General features: G+C 45.6%; 1 protein-coding gene across 3 annotated transcripts in view; it reads right to left on the bottom strand.

Annotated features, from left to right (window-relative positions):
- rragd (ras-related GTP binding D) overlaps nt 1-14079 on the bottom strand; it is a 70068-nt gene that overhangs the window by 15652 nt on the left and 40337 nt on the right. For 2 of the 3 annotated variants that reach the window (XM_040049150.1, XM_040049149.1), the window contains exon 5: nt 12687-12829. In XM_040049150.1, the coding sequence (XP_039905084.1) occupies nt 12687-12829 (143 nt within the window). Of the gene's footprint in view, nt 1-12450; nt 12607-12686; nt 12830-14079 lie in introns of all 3 variants that reach the window. The other variant, XR_005698413.1, reaches the window with a different exon arrangement.

The raw sequence follows: 14079 nt of genomic DNA, 5'->3' as shown, positions 1-14079 counted from the left end.
GACCACTCTCAGCACTGATCAGTTGTGTTTGCTTTTGGAACTGTGTCTTAATTCCACCTATTTTGCATAAGGGTCAGTACAGGCAGAAATCTAGGTGTGAAGTCATCTATCTCCTGCTTTAAGGACTACCGTCCTGTCAAACTCACCTCCATCATTATTAAGTTAAGTGCTTTGAACGGTTAGTCATGCAACAAATCAAATTATCGCTTTCCCCCAACCTGGATCCATTTCAGTTTGCATACCGGTCAAAACGCTCGACCGATGATGGAATTTCAGCTGCCCCTTACTCAGCCCTCACACATCTGAACACTAGAGACTCATATGTCAGAGTGCTGTTCATAGACTTCAGTTCAGCATTCAACACCATCATTCCCCAGCAACTCATTCACAAACTGGATCTGCTGGGGATCAGCACCTTGCTGTATAACGGGCTGCTAGATTTCTTGACAGGAAGACAGCAGACAGTACGGGTCGGCAGCAACACCTCCAGCCCAAGAACACTGAATACGGGGGCTCCCCAAGGATGTGTGTTGAGCTCCCTTCTCTTCACTCTGCTGACCCACGACGAGATCTACTACAGGGGTGAAGTTAACCATCTGGCAGAGTGGTACAGCAACAACAACCTGTCCCTGAATGTGGAGAAGACCAACAGCGACTCTACTTCCTCTGCAAACTGAGAAGCACAAGAGATTCAACCCCCATTATGAGCACCTTCTACAGAGGCACAGTTGAGAGTATCGTCACCAGCTGCATCACTGTGTGGTATGACTCCTGCATTGGGTTCTGCAGGAAAAAATGACAACGGGTAGTGAGAGCAGCCAAGAGCATTGTGGGGACCTCTCTTGCCTCCCTCCCCAGGAGATCTACTGCACCTGCCTCATCTGGAAGGTCCTCTCCATTACAGGTGACTCCACTCATCCCTTCAACAGCGTCTTCAGTTTGCTGCCATCAGGAAGGATACTGAAGAGCCTCCGGGCCAGAACCAGCAGACTGAGAGACAGCTATGTCCATTGGGCCGTCAGGATGCTGACCATCTCTGAATCGAGAAGGGGGGCCCAAGGGTACATCTTTTGCCATCCTACAATGCTGTGATTGTAGCCATTCCTCACTTTCTGTGAATGGTACTCATGGCCATTAATCAGTAGGCTTTGATTAGTTGTCATTGATCAATGGTCATAAGAATTTGCATACTAACAATCATGGAAGTAACCCCCCAGCACATTGTTCATTCAGTGGTGCTAGTTTCCTTCACTATATAAATGTACTGTTTATAAGGTTGGGGAAACCTGCAGTCAGCTGAGACTGAAGAAGTCACTTGGATGAGTGACGAAACGTTTCTCCAACTGAAAATGTCCAGATGGACAGAATCAACCTTTTGGGATTTACTTACCTGGATGATTAAGCACGCATCAAGACGTTATTTTATTAAAAATTTTAAAATGTTAGCAGCACAAACAAACATTTTTGCAGCACAAACCAGCACAAACGTTTGACATCAATTTTGTTTGATTCCATTAATATGGGGTGGCTGGTTGACCTCTAGAAATCTTTGTTAATATGTTTAAAATGATAGCGGCACAAACAAATATTTCTGCAGCACAAACCAGCACAAACGTAGCACAAACGTTTAACATCAATTTTGTTTGATTTGGGTAATGTCGGGGGGCTGGTTGACCTTTTGAACTTTACCTTTTCATTAATATCTTTAAAACAGTAGCAGCACAAACGAAAATTTTTGTAGCACAAACCAGCACAAACATTTGATACCACTTTTGTTGGATTTGAAGAAGGTGGGGGGGCCAACTTCACTCACATTTACAATTGTCATTTATACATTTATATAAAAACGAATAGCTCCGGACCCAGTACATAAACCTGAGGAAGCAATGTCCAAGCATGATAAGGATTATTCTCTCAACTTTACACTTTTAACATGCATCTGGACAAGTCTTCAGTGATTTTTCCTGGAGTCATCAGGTGTTTTGAGTCTTTCAACGTTATATACCCTCACCCAGGTGGGGGTGATCAAGAGTCACCCATCGCTCTCCCCACTGGATCCACAACCATCTTGACACAACCTCTGCGACCTCAGTGACCAGCTTGATAACCTTGTGCTTGCTTGCGCCTGTGATGCCCAACTTGCTGAAGGTCCTGAAGCAGGACTGGACAATGAATCCTCTGCACCCACCTCTGTGTTCACACCTCACTTGCCACCCATCCCTTCTACACTTTTCTACTAGCCCTGGATATCCTTTTTCTCTCATTAGCTCCTCCATGTGATGCTTCCAACAGTCACTTCTATTAGGATGACCTGCTTTTTGGCTTCTGAGATCAGACATGATGCTGATCTCAGGCTTCCCTGATTAGCTGCCTAACTAAGCCTGCGTGCCTCCAGATATCCTGACACTTTTGGGATTCCCTGCTTCTGGACTGAAGTGTCAAGGTAGTTGTGCCTCAGGAGGTAGTCTGTTAGATGCCTGGCAACAATGGTGAAGAAAATCTTAGCTTCAACACTAAGAAGGGAAATAATTCTGAATTGATCAATATTTTTGGACTCTTCCTCCTCTGGAATCCACACCCCTTCTGCAAACCTCCACTGGTAAGCTACCTTGCCCCTCTTGGTTCCTCTCGCCGTCTTGACCACCTCCTGGACCTCCTTCCCACAGGGCTCCTTCTCGTCAAAGTCCTGTGTTAGTCCAGGAGGATCTATTAAGGCTCCCCGAATTTATCTCCAATAGTTGCTTATTAGATGATGGTCTACTCTGTTTTGGAGCAAGTGAACTGGCCATTGTTCTTCGTGTAAGGTTTTGCTACACTCTCCAGCACTCAAACTGCTCAGCTGCTTGGCTGATGATGATGGTGGCCTCATTATCTGGAGGTGGTAGTCAGCTTCTCCCTTGGCTGTTGCTTCCAAGATGGCATCGACATCATTGTCGAACAGTGGCCGCCACTCCTTCTTACAAGCTTGGGGCCACTTGACCTATGTTCTGATGACTGGTCATGTGTCGCCTGGAGGTTCTGGGCACTCTGAGGTATCTCCCTGCCTGGCTCCTCCAGCATGTCACCAGAACAAGGGCCTGAATTCTGTGACACTTGTGACACATTTATGGGACGACCGTGGCTCAGGGGGTTGGGAAGCGCATCTGTAACCGGAAGGTCGCCGGTTCGATCCCCGGGCTCTCTGTCCTGGTCGTTGTGTCCTTGGGCAAGACACTTTACTTACCGCCTACTGGTGTTGGCCAGAGGGGCTGATGGCGCGATATGGCAGCCTCGCTTCTGTCAGTCTGCCCCAGGGCAGCTGTGGCTACAACCGTAGCTTGCCTCCACCAGTGTGTGAATGCAAGAGTGAATGAATAGTGGCATTGTAAAGCGCTTTGGGTGCCTTGAAAAGCGCTATATAAATCCAATCTATTATTATTATTTCATCTTGACCTGGTGGATTTTGGGGCTATACAGGTTCTTACAGATTTTGTTGCAAATGGATCTCATAATCATTATTGTGTTTCCATTGCCATGATCTATTATCATTTGGTCTGTCTAACTAGGATTCTCATTCTCCCTCACTCTCGTGCTCTCGGAACCCTTGGGGGTGTTTCTCCGTAGGTCAATCTGTAGCTGTAAACAATTTTTAACCCAATGCAGTACAACCCCCTTGACCCCATACCATTCCAGTTTTATTTCATGATCAAATGTAGTAATACTCTGCCTGCATACTGTTTATGATGTCTAGTGTTTGTAATCTCTCAGTTTAATCAATTAATGCGGTTTGATCTGAACCCATATTGAGTGTTAAATGGACTGATTCTTATATAGCAGTTTTCTACTCTCCCAGAGTACTCGAGGCGCTCTATACAACATGCCACATTCACCCATTCAAATGAGCACTGTTTCTATGCTTTGGAGTCCTTTCGAACTACCATTCACACATATTCATACTCACACATATTCATACTCCAATGGATGCATATAGCAACTAAATCTTGCCTGCATGCAGGGGAGGCCAGGGAGAACACCAACCTTCCGTGGTAGACACCTGCTCTACAGCCACCCAGAATAACTACTATTTGATCAAGACTTTATCATTGGAATTTTTCTGGGATTTTTGAGAATTGTGGTAGTAGACAAACAGGCCTGTAATTTGTGGCGTCAAATTTTAGCTAGTTTCATTTTGTTTTTGAACTTGCTTCTATGATCTTCTTGACATGCAGAAATCAGGACGTTTTTTTTTCATCATTTATGATATATCTTATTTTTCACCACCCTGTAAGAAACATTGAGTATAAGAAACATTGAGTATATATTATCATAAATAAGATATTTATATATATTATATAGTTATATAGTAAATACATAACACACAGTTTATTTCGTCCAGGGCTAGAGCGCCTGTTCACCTACGAAACTGAGAAGTTGGTGATATTTTCATACGGCGCGTGAGGCATCCTCACACAGAACATGACTCTGTTTGGGAACAGCTGTTGTGACGCAAAAAGCTCTTGTCCGTAAGCAGACGTGCTGCAGGATTGTCCCACACTTCGGAACCTACCAGGTAGTGCCGGACTAAGCACGCATTTGAAGGACGTCCCATCCTGGCACAACTGTTCTCTGCAATCTGGAAAGGTTCCGATCTCCGGGCAAGTGACAGAGACTCAGAGGAGCTCTATTCCATCCGTGAAACACACACACCCGCCTCTCACATCATCGATAATTGACTGAGACAGGACTCTTCAGACACTAACAAGGCACATGTCAATTCCTTTAATTTTAATGATATGTCTCTGTCAATAGTCAGATGTACTTTATTTATATCAGACACCCGCTGCTGTAGAACATCACCAGTGAGATATAGTCGTTAATATATATATATATATATATATATATATATAGATATTATATATATAATATGTCTCCTCTACACCCCCCCCCAATTTTGCACATTCGACAGCACACACGCTATATATATCTTTAGATAGCCTGCACCTGGGTTCTTTCCTGGTGTGATAGACCCCAGCCTCTATGGATCTTGTGCTCAGAGCTTGTTCTTGTGCTGCCATGATTAGTGCCTCTGTGCTGTCTTTCCATCCAGCTTTGTCCAGCCACTGGTAGGACTTCTGGATGTCAGCCACTTCTATGCCATACCATATGGAGTAGGGGCCTGTCCTTCCATGATGGTTCCTCCTCTTGCTTCTCTTCTTTCTCTGGTTTCTGCTAGCATGTGTCTGTTGTGGCCATCTTCCTGATGTACTGATGGATGTTTGTTGTCTCATCCTGGATAGTGGTTCTAACACTCACTAGGCCTTGGCCTCCTTTCTTTTGCTTAGCATACAGTCTCAGGGTGCTTAATTTGGGCTGAAACCCTGCATGTATGGTAAGGAGCTTCCTTGTCTTGTCAGTGGCTCCTATCTCCTCCCTTTGGCCAGCTTATTATCTAGGTGGTATCTTGGTGGTTCTGGCTTCTCTAGTGGCCTTTTCATAGTTCCTATTTGCCTGCATGATTCCCAGGTACTTGTAGCTGTTCTCAATGTCAGTGTCTGCAATGTTGCCTTTTTGAGAAGAGGTCCCCACTCATATCATTGAGCTTCTTCAAACTTATTCTCCAAACCGGATCCACGGATAGTGGTCTTCTGGCTATTCCACAGACTGGTTTGAAAACAAAGTACGATCCCGCTTTTCAAACATTAACGCCAAAAGTGTGGAACAGTTTACCTCCCATTCTACACACCATTGACTCTTCTTTTAAAAAAAACAGCTGAAAACTAATCTATTTAGACATGTATTTGGGTAATGTTCTTATGTATTATGTTGTTTTTGTCTGATGTATTTTTAAATTCCCTGAAAAGCACTTTGTAATAGACTCTTGTCTTAAAAAGTGGTATATCAATAAATTTTACTTCACTCTTTTTCTACTTCTGTTCATTATGATTTAGGATTTTTTTCATATCATTATAAAAAAAACACTGATATGAAATTATTAAAATATTGTTCTTTCACATAGTACATTTTTTGCAGCAAAAAATGTACTATGTATACTAGATGCTCCTGTTCCTGGTCATTTCAAAACATGCATCTCTTTGATTTTGTATGCTCTATGAGAGTTTGTGATGCGTTCAAAAGTTTAATAAAAAAAATGTATACCTCATTCATAAAAAAGAAAGATTTGTAACTATCTATAAAGGCTCTGGAGGTCCCTATATATGCACATAAACTGTGTCAAAAAGTTCACCGCGTGCATGAGCGAGTACTCCTTGCTGGCGTACTTGCGCTGTGCTTTGCTCGATGCAGGTGTGAAGTAACTCAAAAGCCAGTTGCCATGTTCTTTCTACTGCGTCATATGTCTGATGTGTACTAGGAGTGTCTAACCACCTTATAATAATACACTCATTGCAGTGCTTTGGACTTTATGACTGCTAAATGCTAAAAACACTGACGCCACTATAAATTGATGAATGTTTTCAGAGTACAAGAGTCTAATGGTGTAGTTGTCCTGCACCATTAGAGGCCAAACTTGAGGCTGAGAACACTCTTTTTCATATTCTATCAGCTGTTGCAAAGTATTTTAATGAGCAAGGGCCTGCTGCAGTTTTGGCCCAGTGGGTGTGTCTCTCCTGCCTTTGGTACCACTCTTCTGTTTAGTTTACTCTAACCAGAAAAGGAGACCAGAAAAGAAGAGCTATAGGGCTAGAGAGCTTTTGGCTAGGGTGTGTGTTGAGCTTCACTCCTAAACTCAAATAGTGACCTAGATTCTGACTGTGGTGTGAAGGCACTCTTCAAGCAGGAGGATTTCAAGGTGGCAGGAAAGTGCCTTAACAACACCGATATTGTGAGTCCAATCACCTGTTTATTTCTGCGGTTGCTCCTTCAGGCTGGACAAACTGAGCACAGTTTGTTTGGGATTCCCTTTGCTGATCGATTGGAAAACGCGAAGTGGAAGGTAGGGTTAATCAGTGCAACTGGCTGTCTCAGCTCTCTCCCCTTCTTTCCATTCACCAAGCACTAGGTTATTTATTTGGTTGGATTTGTCGGATTGTTGTACACTATTAATTGTATTCAATTAATAAATTAGTGTATTTTGATTGAAGTCATTTCTCTCCCATTAATTCCATGATGTAAGTAAGTAAGTACAATTTTATTTGTGATAAAAATCACAACGTACTTCACAGAAAAGCTAAAACACAAAAACAGAAATCAACCAACAGCAAGTTTAAAAAGATGAGTTTTTAGCTTTTTTTTTTAAATGAAACCACTGAGTCCACAGATCTCAGGCTCAAGGGAAGGGAGTTCCAGAGTCTGGGGGCTACATTTACAAACACTCTATCGCCTTTCGTTTTCAGCCTCATATGATGGACGACCAGCAAGCCCTGGTCACATGACGTCAGGGACCTGCTGGGGATGTAAGGATGTAAAAGATCTCTGATATACGTTGGTGCTTGTCCATGCAAAGTCAAAATCTTAAAGTGGATTCTGAATTTTATGGGGAGCCAGTGCAACTGGATCAGCAGAGGTGTAACGTGAGAGTATTTAGAAGAGTTGGACAGAAGCTTTGCAGCAGCGTTCTCAACAACTTGCAGATGATCCACAGAGGCTTTACATAAACAAGTGAACAAAGACTTAAAATAATATAAACAAGATGAGACAAATGCATGGATGACCATTTCTAATTCTGAGCGTGGTACAATGGGACTCAGCAATATTTTTTAAATGATAAAAACAGGAGCGAACCAGTGATTTAGCATGAGTGTGAAAATTATTTGCTGTGACAGGGTGAGAAGCTGGCAAATGAGACTATGAAGCATCCTACTCTGAAGAACAAACCAGTGGATTATTTTTAAAGAAAAATTGTTGGTCACAGTGTGTAAGGCTATTCAAGTGGCTTTGCTGGTTATACTGCGCGGTGACCTCCCCTCCCCCCCAGCCCCCCTTTTTTATTTAGGGCACTGCATTTCACAACATAATACCAGATATTGTGTGTGCATGTCTTTATGCGTCATTGTATGGTAGGTAGGTGAGAGTGAATGAGTGACTGAATGAATGGTCTGTCGACTGCCCATGGCTTCTGGAGGGGTGTTATTCCTTACTTCCCACCCTCATTATGTGATACAAAGGAAATATGAGCAGGAACCACAAGCATGTTGAGGGACTGGCTGTGTTAGCTCAGTGAGAGAGTCAATAAGTACTGTGTACACTTATTAATGCTTTTTTTATTTGGTTAAATACGAACAAAATTACAGAAGTGCTGCCACGTGTCTGGCCAGAAAGAAAGGACCAATGTGTTTATTTGGTAGTTCAATAAAAAGCTTCAGTTAGTTAAGAGTGAGAAAAAAAATTGTGTTCACATTTGCAGATTTGTCTTGTTATACAATATTTGCAAATGAGACAATGAAGCATTCAAAATTACTTTGTCACTTGTAAACTAAACATCCTCCTCTGAAGAACAAACCAGTGGATTGTTTTTAAAGACAATTTGTTGGTCACAGTGTGTAAGGCCATCTATGTGGCTATGCTGGCAATACTGTGCGGCAACCCTCCCCCCAACCCTCCTTTTTATTTAGGTCATTACAGTTCACAACATATTACCACACAATGTGTGTGCATGTGTGGTTCGTGGTGGGTGACAGCAAGCTTTCTGGGGGGTGGTTATTCCAGCTTCCCAGCCTCACAATCAAGTACTTTTGTGAGACCCACACTCTCTCTGTCTCTCTCACATTCACACTTACACTACACGATTTTGTTGACTTATGTATCTGTGCATATTCAAAGTTTTGTGTTCCAGGTGCTGTATGTTTGTTTTTACTAACAGGTGCAGCAGTTGGCGATACATGCATTTCTATTTGTACTTTATCCTTATATATCACATTGTAGCGGGTCAGGGCTGTTTGGGGTTTTGTTTTGACAGCTATGTTCTGTTGTTATGTTGCCATGGTTACAGGTGACGCTCTCTCTCTGCGACTGTGTGTTTCTGGGTGGGGAGAGTGCCATTTTGTGTTGTTGTTGTTACGCTAGAGCTGCGCCGAGCGGGTGTGTTAGCGTGGTGTGTGTTGGTCCGTGAATGCTAATAAACGGCTGTGCTCCTCTGTCTCCTCCTTGTCTGAGCTCGCCACATTGGTGTCAGAAGTGGGATAGCTCACCCTTGCCGTAAGGGAGGGAGACATTTGGAGGCTGGAGCAAGCCGTCGAGGAGAGCATTCGCTGCCTGGGAAGATGACGATTGAAGACAGAGGAAGCGAGCGGCCATGTAAGTCCCCCGACGGGTCCCGACGGCGCGAGCGCACCGCGGACGCTAGGACAATGCTTCATGGGCTGCCTCCCGTGAAGCAGGGAGAAGCTGACCAACCGGAGCCGTCGGCCGGGGGAGAGCCTGGGCTCCTTTGCATCGGATGTGTTGCTGTATGCTCGTCGTGGCTACCCGGAGTTCCCAGCAGCAGCCTGTGAGGAGCTGCTTTTCTGCGAGGACTTTTTCCAGAGTGACTACACCAACACGTCCGCCTGGCCATGCCTCAAACTCTCCGTGAGGCGCTCCTTGAGGCTGAAAGGGCAGAGCTGGTGCTCGCCTCGCGACCTAACCAGCAGGTGACCCCCCAAACTACCCCCAAATCAGAACCGCAGACTGCGACAGGGAGGGGGAGGTCGCAGAGGTATGCCAGTTGCAGCCCTCTGCCCTGGAGGCCTCCCCCTCGACTGACCGACCGCTGCTACCGGTGCAATGAGCCTGGTCACGTGGCGCGCAACTGCCTGGTGCCCGCACCAAAGACCAGAACTATGTGGCCTCAGGGAAACGAGAGGGTGTAGTGAGGGGACCACCGCTCCAGCTTCCTGCCCCCCCTCCAAGAACGATGCACGGTGGTGGGCCTAGTCGGGCACCTCAAGGGACTCTACCTGAGCTGCTGTGTTGAGGACCAGCCCTGCCGGGCCCTGGTGGATACGGGGTCTACCATTTCCCTAATACGACCTGGTGTGCTCCCTGGAACGTCTGGGCTGCTTGTGATGGGTTGGTCGCCCACCGACACCCAGCTGATGACGGTGACAGGGGAGAGAACTGACATGCTGGGGAAGAAACCGTTGCGGATCTGGAGCTGGTGCATGACTTCTGGCTTGCTGACATCCAAGACCAGTGCATCATCGGCCTTGATCTGCTGACCCGCTGGGGGCCTGCGTTAACACCGCGAAGCTGGCTATCACTCTTGGTACAAAGACTCTGGCCCTCCAGTGCGGTCAAAAGCAGGGAACGGAGGGGACCAGAGACAGACAAGCCGGGCAGGTGCCACTCAACAGACTTCGGACGCCGGTGGCTCTGGACCATCTCTACTCGCCTCAGGCCCAGGCTCTAGGCAAGACAAACCTCCCTCGACCAAGACAACCCAAGCTGTTGATGACCAGCGGCAGCGGTTGAGGTGCCTCCTGGACGAGAATGTGGACATTGTTGCCACTAGTGACAAAGACTGCAGGCAGACGCGGCTGGTTCAGCGCACCATTGACACCGGCTCTGCTCAGTCTGCGCTCACACCGGCTACCCCTCTCGAAATGACAGGAGGAGCGGGCCCAGGAGGCACTGAGCGTGGCTACTGCTCAGGCCCAGCTAGCGGAGGGGGATGGCTCCTGTTGACCATGCAGCAGCTGAAGTGGGAGCAGGAGGCTGATGTGACGTTGGTTCAGGTGGGGGCCTGGCTGGAGGCGGCACGACGCCCAGGCTGGACAGGGGTGTCAGGACAGGGGTTCGAGGTGAAGGCCTACTACTCCCAGTACAACAATCTCGAGACCCACAACGGCATCCTATACCGGAGATTGCGGGCCCCCGGTCAGGGCAGAGATCTCCTGCAGCTGTTGGTGCCTCGGTCGCTACGGTCGCAGGTGCTCGAGCTTGTCCACGGCTCGGTGGGGGCCGGCCACTATGGGAATGCCAAAACTCTCCGCCGTCTCAGGGGATGGTTCTACTGGCCTGGTTCTCGACGGGATGTGGAACTTCACGTGCACTGCTGTGACACCTGCACGGCACGGAAGGGCCCCACTCAATGCCCCACTGCCCCCCTGCAGCAGTATCTGGTGGGGGCCCCGATGGAGAGAGTGGGAGTGGACGTCCTAGGGCCTTTCCCCATCACCGAGTCAGGGAACCGGCGGCCATGGACTGCTACAGGAGGCAGAGGTAGCGGCCACGGGTGGTTTACGACTATGCCCACCAGGCTAAGGCCAGCTCCGGAGTTCGACTGAAAGGAGCCTGCGACACCAGGTGCCGAGGGGGAGCTTTCGTGCCTGGCGACAAGGTTTGGGTGTACTGCCCGGTTCGCAAGAGAGGAGTGTCCCCCAAGCTCTGCAGCCACTGGCAAGGGCCGGGGGAGGTCGTGGAGCGGCTAACAGAAGTGGTGTACCGGGTCCGCATGCCGGGCCCGGGGCGCACGGTGTGTTGCACCAGGACAGACTCTCACCGTACCGATCGCTCGCTCCAGCAGCTGCCGGGGCAGGGGATGCTGGTGGCACCCCATGTTCTGATCCGAGTGACTCTTCCCCCGCCGATCGAGATTGGCCAGTGCGCCGAAAGAAGACACCTGGACATTTGCAGGACTTTGTGTTGGGTAATGGGGTTGTCGGGGACAACTGACCCCTTACGTGGGGGCTATGTAGCGGGTCAGGGCTGTTTAGGGTTTTGTTCTGACAGCTATGTTCTGTTGTTATGTTGCCATGTATACAGGTGACGCTCTCTCTCTGCGACTGTGTGTTTCTGGGTGGGGAGAGCGCCATTTTATGTTGTTGTTGTTGTTACACTAGAGGTGCGCCGAGCGGATGTGTTAGCGTGGTGTGTGTTTGTCCGTGAATGCTAATAAACGGCTGTGCTACCTGGCTAGCTCGCGGGGAGCAAGACCAAACGATACCTCTGTCTCCTCCTTGTCTGAGCTCGCCACAATATTATATTTCCCTCCCTTCCTCTTTCCTTTTTTCCTGCCTTAGACATTGTCATACTATACCACATATAACGTAATAACTGAAATAACACAAATAGAAATAGAAATATATAAACAGCCAAAAGATTGACACGAACAAGAAGAGGTAGAGATTCTTGTAGAGATTCAAGTAGAGATTTTATATAGCTGTTCTTGGAAAAACTAAATGTCTTTGGTACTGAGGTGATTTCAGGTCACAATTTTGATTGTCACAAAGGACAGGTTTTATTTAAACACACAAATTTTTTTATGGATTGTAATGTTTAACTGTTTAAGGATGAATTTTGTTTCTTTTAATCTCTATATACAATAATACATTATAAGCAGGTCAGTAGCGCTTCTTCTCCTCTCTCTTCCACTGCCAGTCCATCAGAAATGTATCAACTACTGTTCGGTCTGATTTTAGCCGAAACCTGACCTCTAATTATACAAATTTAGATTAGGACATAGGTTCAAGCTGGGTTGATAATTAAATACAAAGCATATCCTTTCTGATCTATGAGGGAATCAGGAGTACCTACCATCCTTTGGGTTTTACATCACAATGAGATCTGTAATATATAATGTCAATTCCCTCTGTTCATGAGACAAATAGATACTTTCCAATTCTAACTTTGAGAAGAGCTGGAATTTTACTCTGACAACCTAATTTCAGAACTCCAATTCTTTCTCAGTTTCTGATGAGAGAGAAAGAGAGATTACAGGAGAGAATGTGAACATTGAGCTTGTGGCATTAAGAGAAAGTCTACTGACTTACCCATAAATGCAGGAGATGTCAATGACCACGTCAATCATATCACAACACAGTTCATACGTCTGCATATCTACTGGACTGCTGTCTGTAGCGATGTAAATCTTGCTGCCTACATCAAACAAGAAGGCCTTTTCAATACCCGAGTTCTGAAATCAGAGGCAGAGAAACAAAAGAGAAAAGTAGTTATGGATTTTTTCTATATAAATACCATTTTATTTATGACCATTCTATGCAGCCAGAATAGTTGCTTTAACAATTAGAGTACTAAAAGGCTGTCCCCAAAAAAAAGCAAAGGCAAAAGAAAACTGCACTGCTGAGTTCTTATTAACACCAGAATACTTTTCCCACCATCATTATCAAGTGCATTTGTGACAAAGAGGGCGGCATTCTCCCTCTCTCTCCCTCTCTCTCTCACACAGTCTATAGGAAGATTGGTGATTTATGTATCTATGGTTTTTTTGTCTTTTACAGGGGCAGCAGTTGGCGAAACATTGCGCATTCATCATTCCCCCCCATAGTGACAGACGTAGCGATACCGAATTCAATTCAATTTTATTTATACAGCGCCAAATCACAACAACAGTCGCCTCAAGGCGATTTATATTGAATGACAGGAACATCAGGAAGAAGGAACACGAGAAGCAGGAGACGTTCCAAGGGCTCAGAGAAGAAGAGTGCAGTCCTAGGAACAGCTAAGATACTGTACAGGACCTGGGAGCTTGAAGGTTAGCCTGCTAGGTTACACAAGAATAATCATTTGTATTAGATTTTATTTATCATATTTTTACCTTGTCCCTTCACTGTATGGAAACCAAGTGTTTCTTGCTGTCAATCCAAACTCTTTCCTAGGAACCTCTATGGACTCAGAAGCCTTCATCAGAGGAATGATGTCTGCCTTGTCCTATTGTAGAGGCTCCACATTTGTGTCTCCAGCAGACATTGCTCAATGGGCATACTGGAGGAAAGTTATCTGTGGTGATGCTGCATCTTGTCGTTCTGAATCTACTGCACAACTGGACAGATTCTTTCCCCAGATTATATTGAACGTCTTCCGTTGTTTGTCTCCCTGTGTGAACTGTTATGAATATTGCATAGTTCATGTGGGCATCAGAAATGCAGAAGGTCTTCAAATTCAAAATTTTTTTTTTTTTTTCAAATTCAAATTTTATTTGTCACACACACACAACCATACACAGTATGGCATGGGGGTGAAATGCTTGTAGCTGTACAATGCCCGACCATTAAATGACAGAAGAAAAGTTTTACAATATTTACAATTTACAGTTTACTACAAAAATTTACAAATTAACTTAGGAATTTACAGTAAAGAATGTGCAAATAGCAGAAGAGATTATAAAGATAAGGATTATAAATTATAGGAATTATAGGATTATAG

The sequence above is a fragment of the Simochromis diagramma genome, unplaced genomic scaffold (assembly GCF_900408965.1).
Source record: "Simochromis diagramma unplaced genomic scaffold, fSimDia1.1 OVJJ01000426.1, whole genome shotgun sequence".
Classification (NCBI taxonomy): domain Eukaryota; kingdom Metazoa; phylum Chordata; class Actinopteri; order Cichliformes; family Cichlidae; genus Simochromis; species Simochromis diagramma.
The sequence above is the reverse complement of the archived record's forward strand: the minus strand, read 5'-3'. Positions and strand labels throughout refer to the sequence as shown.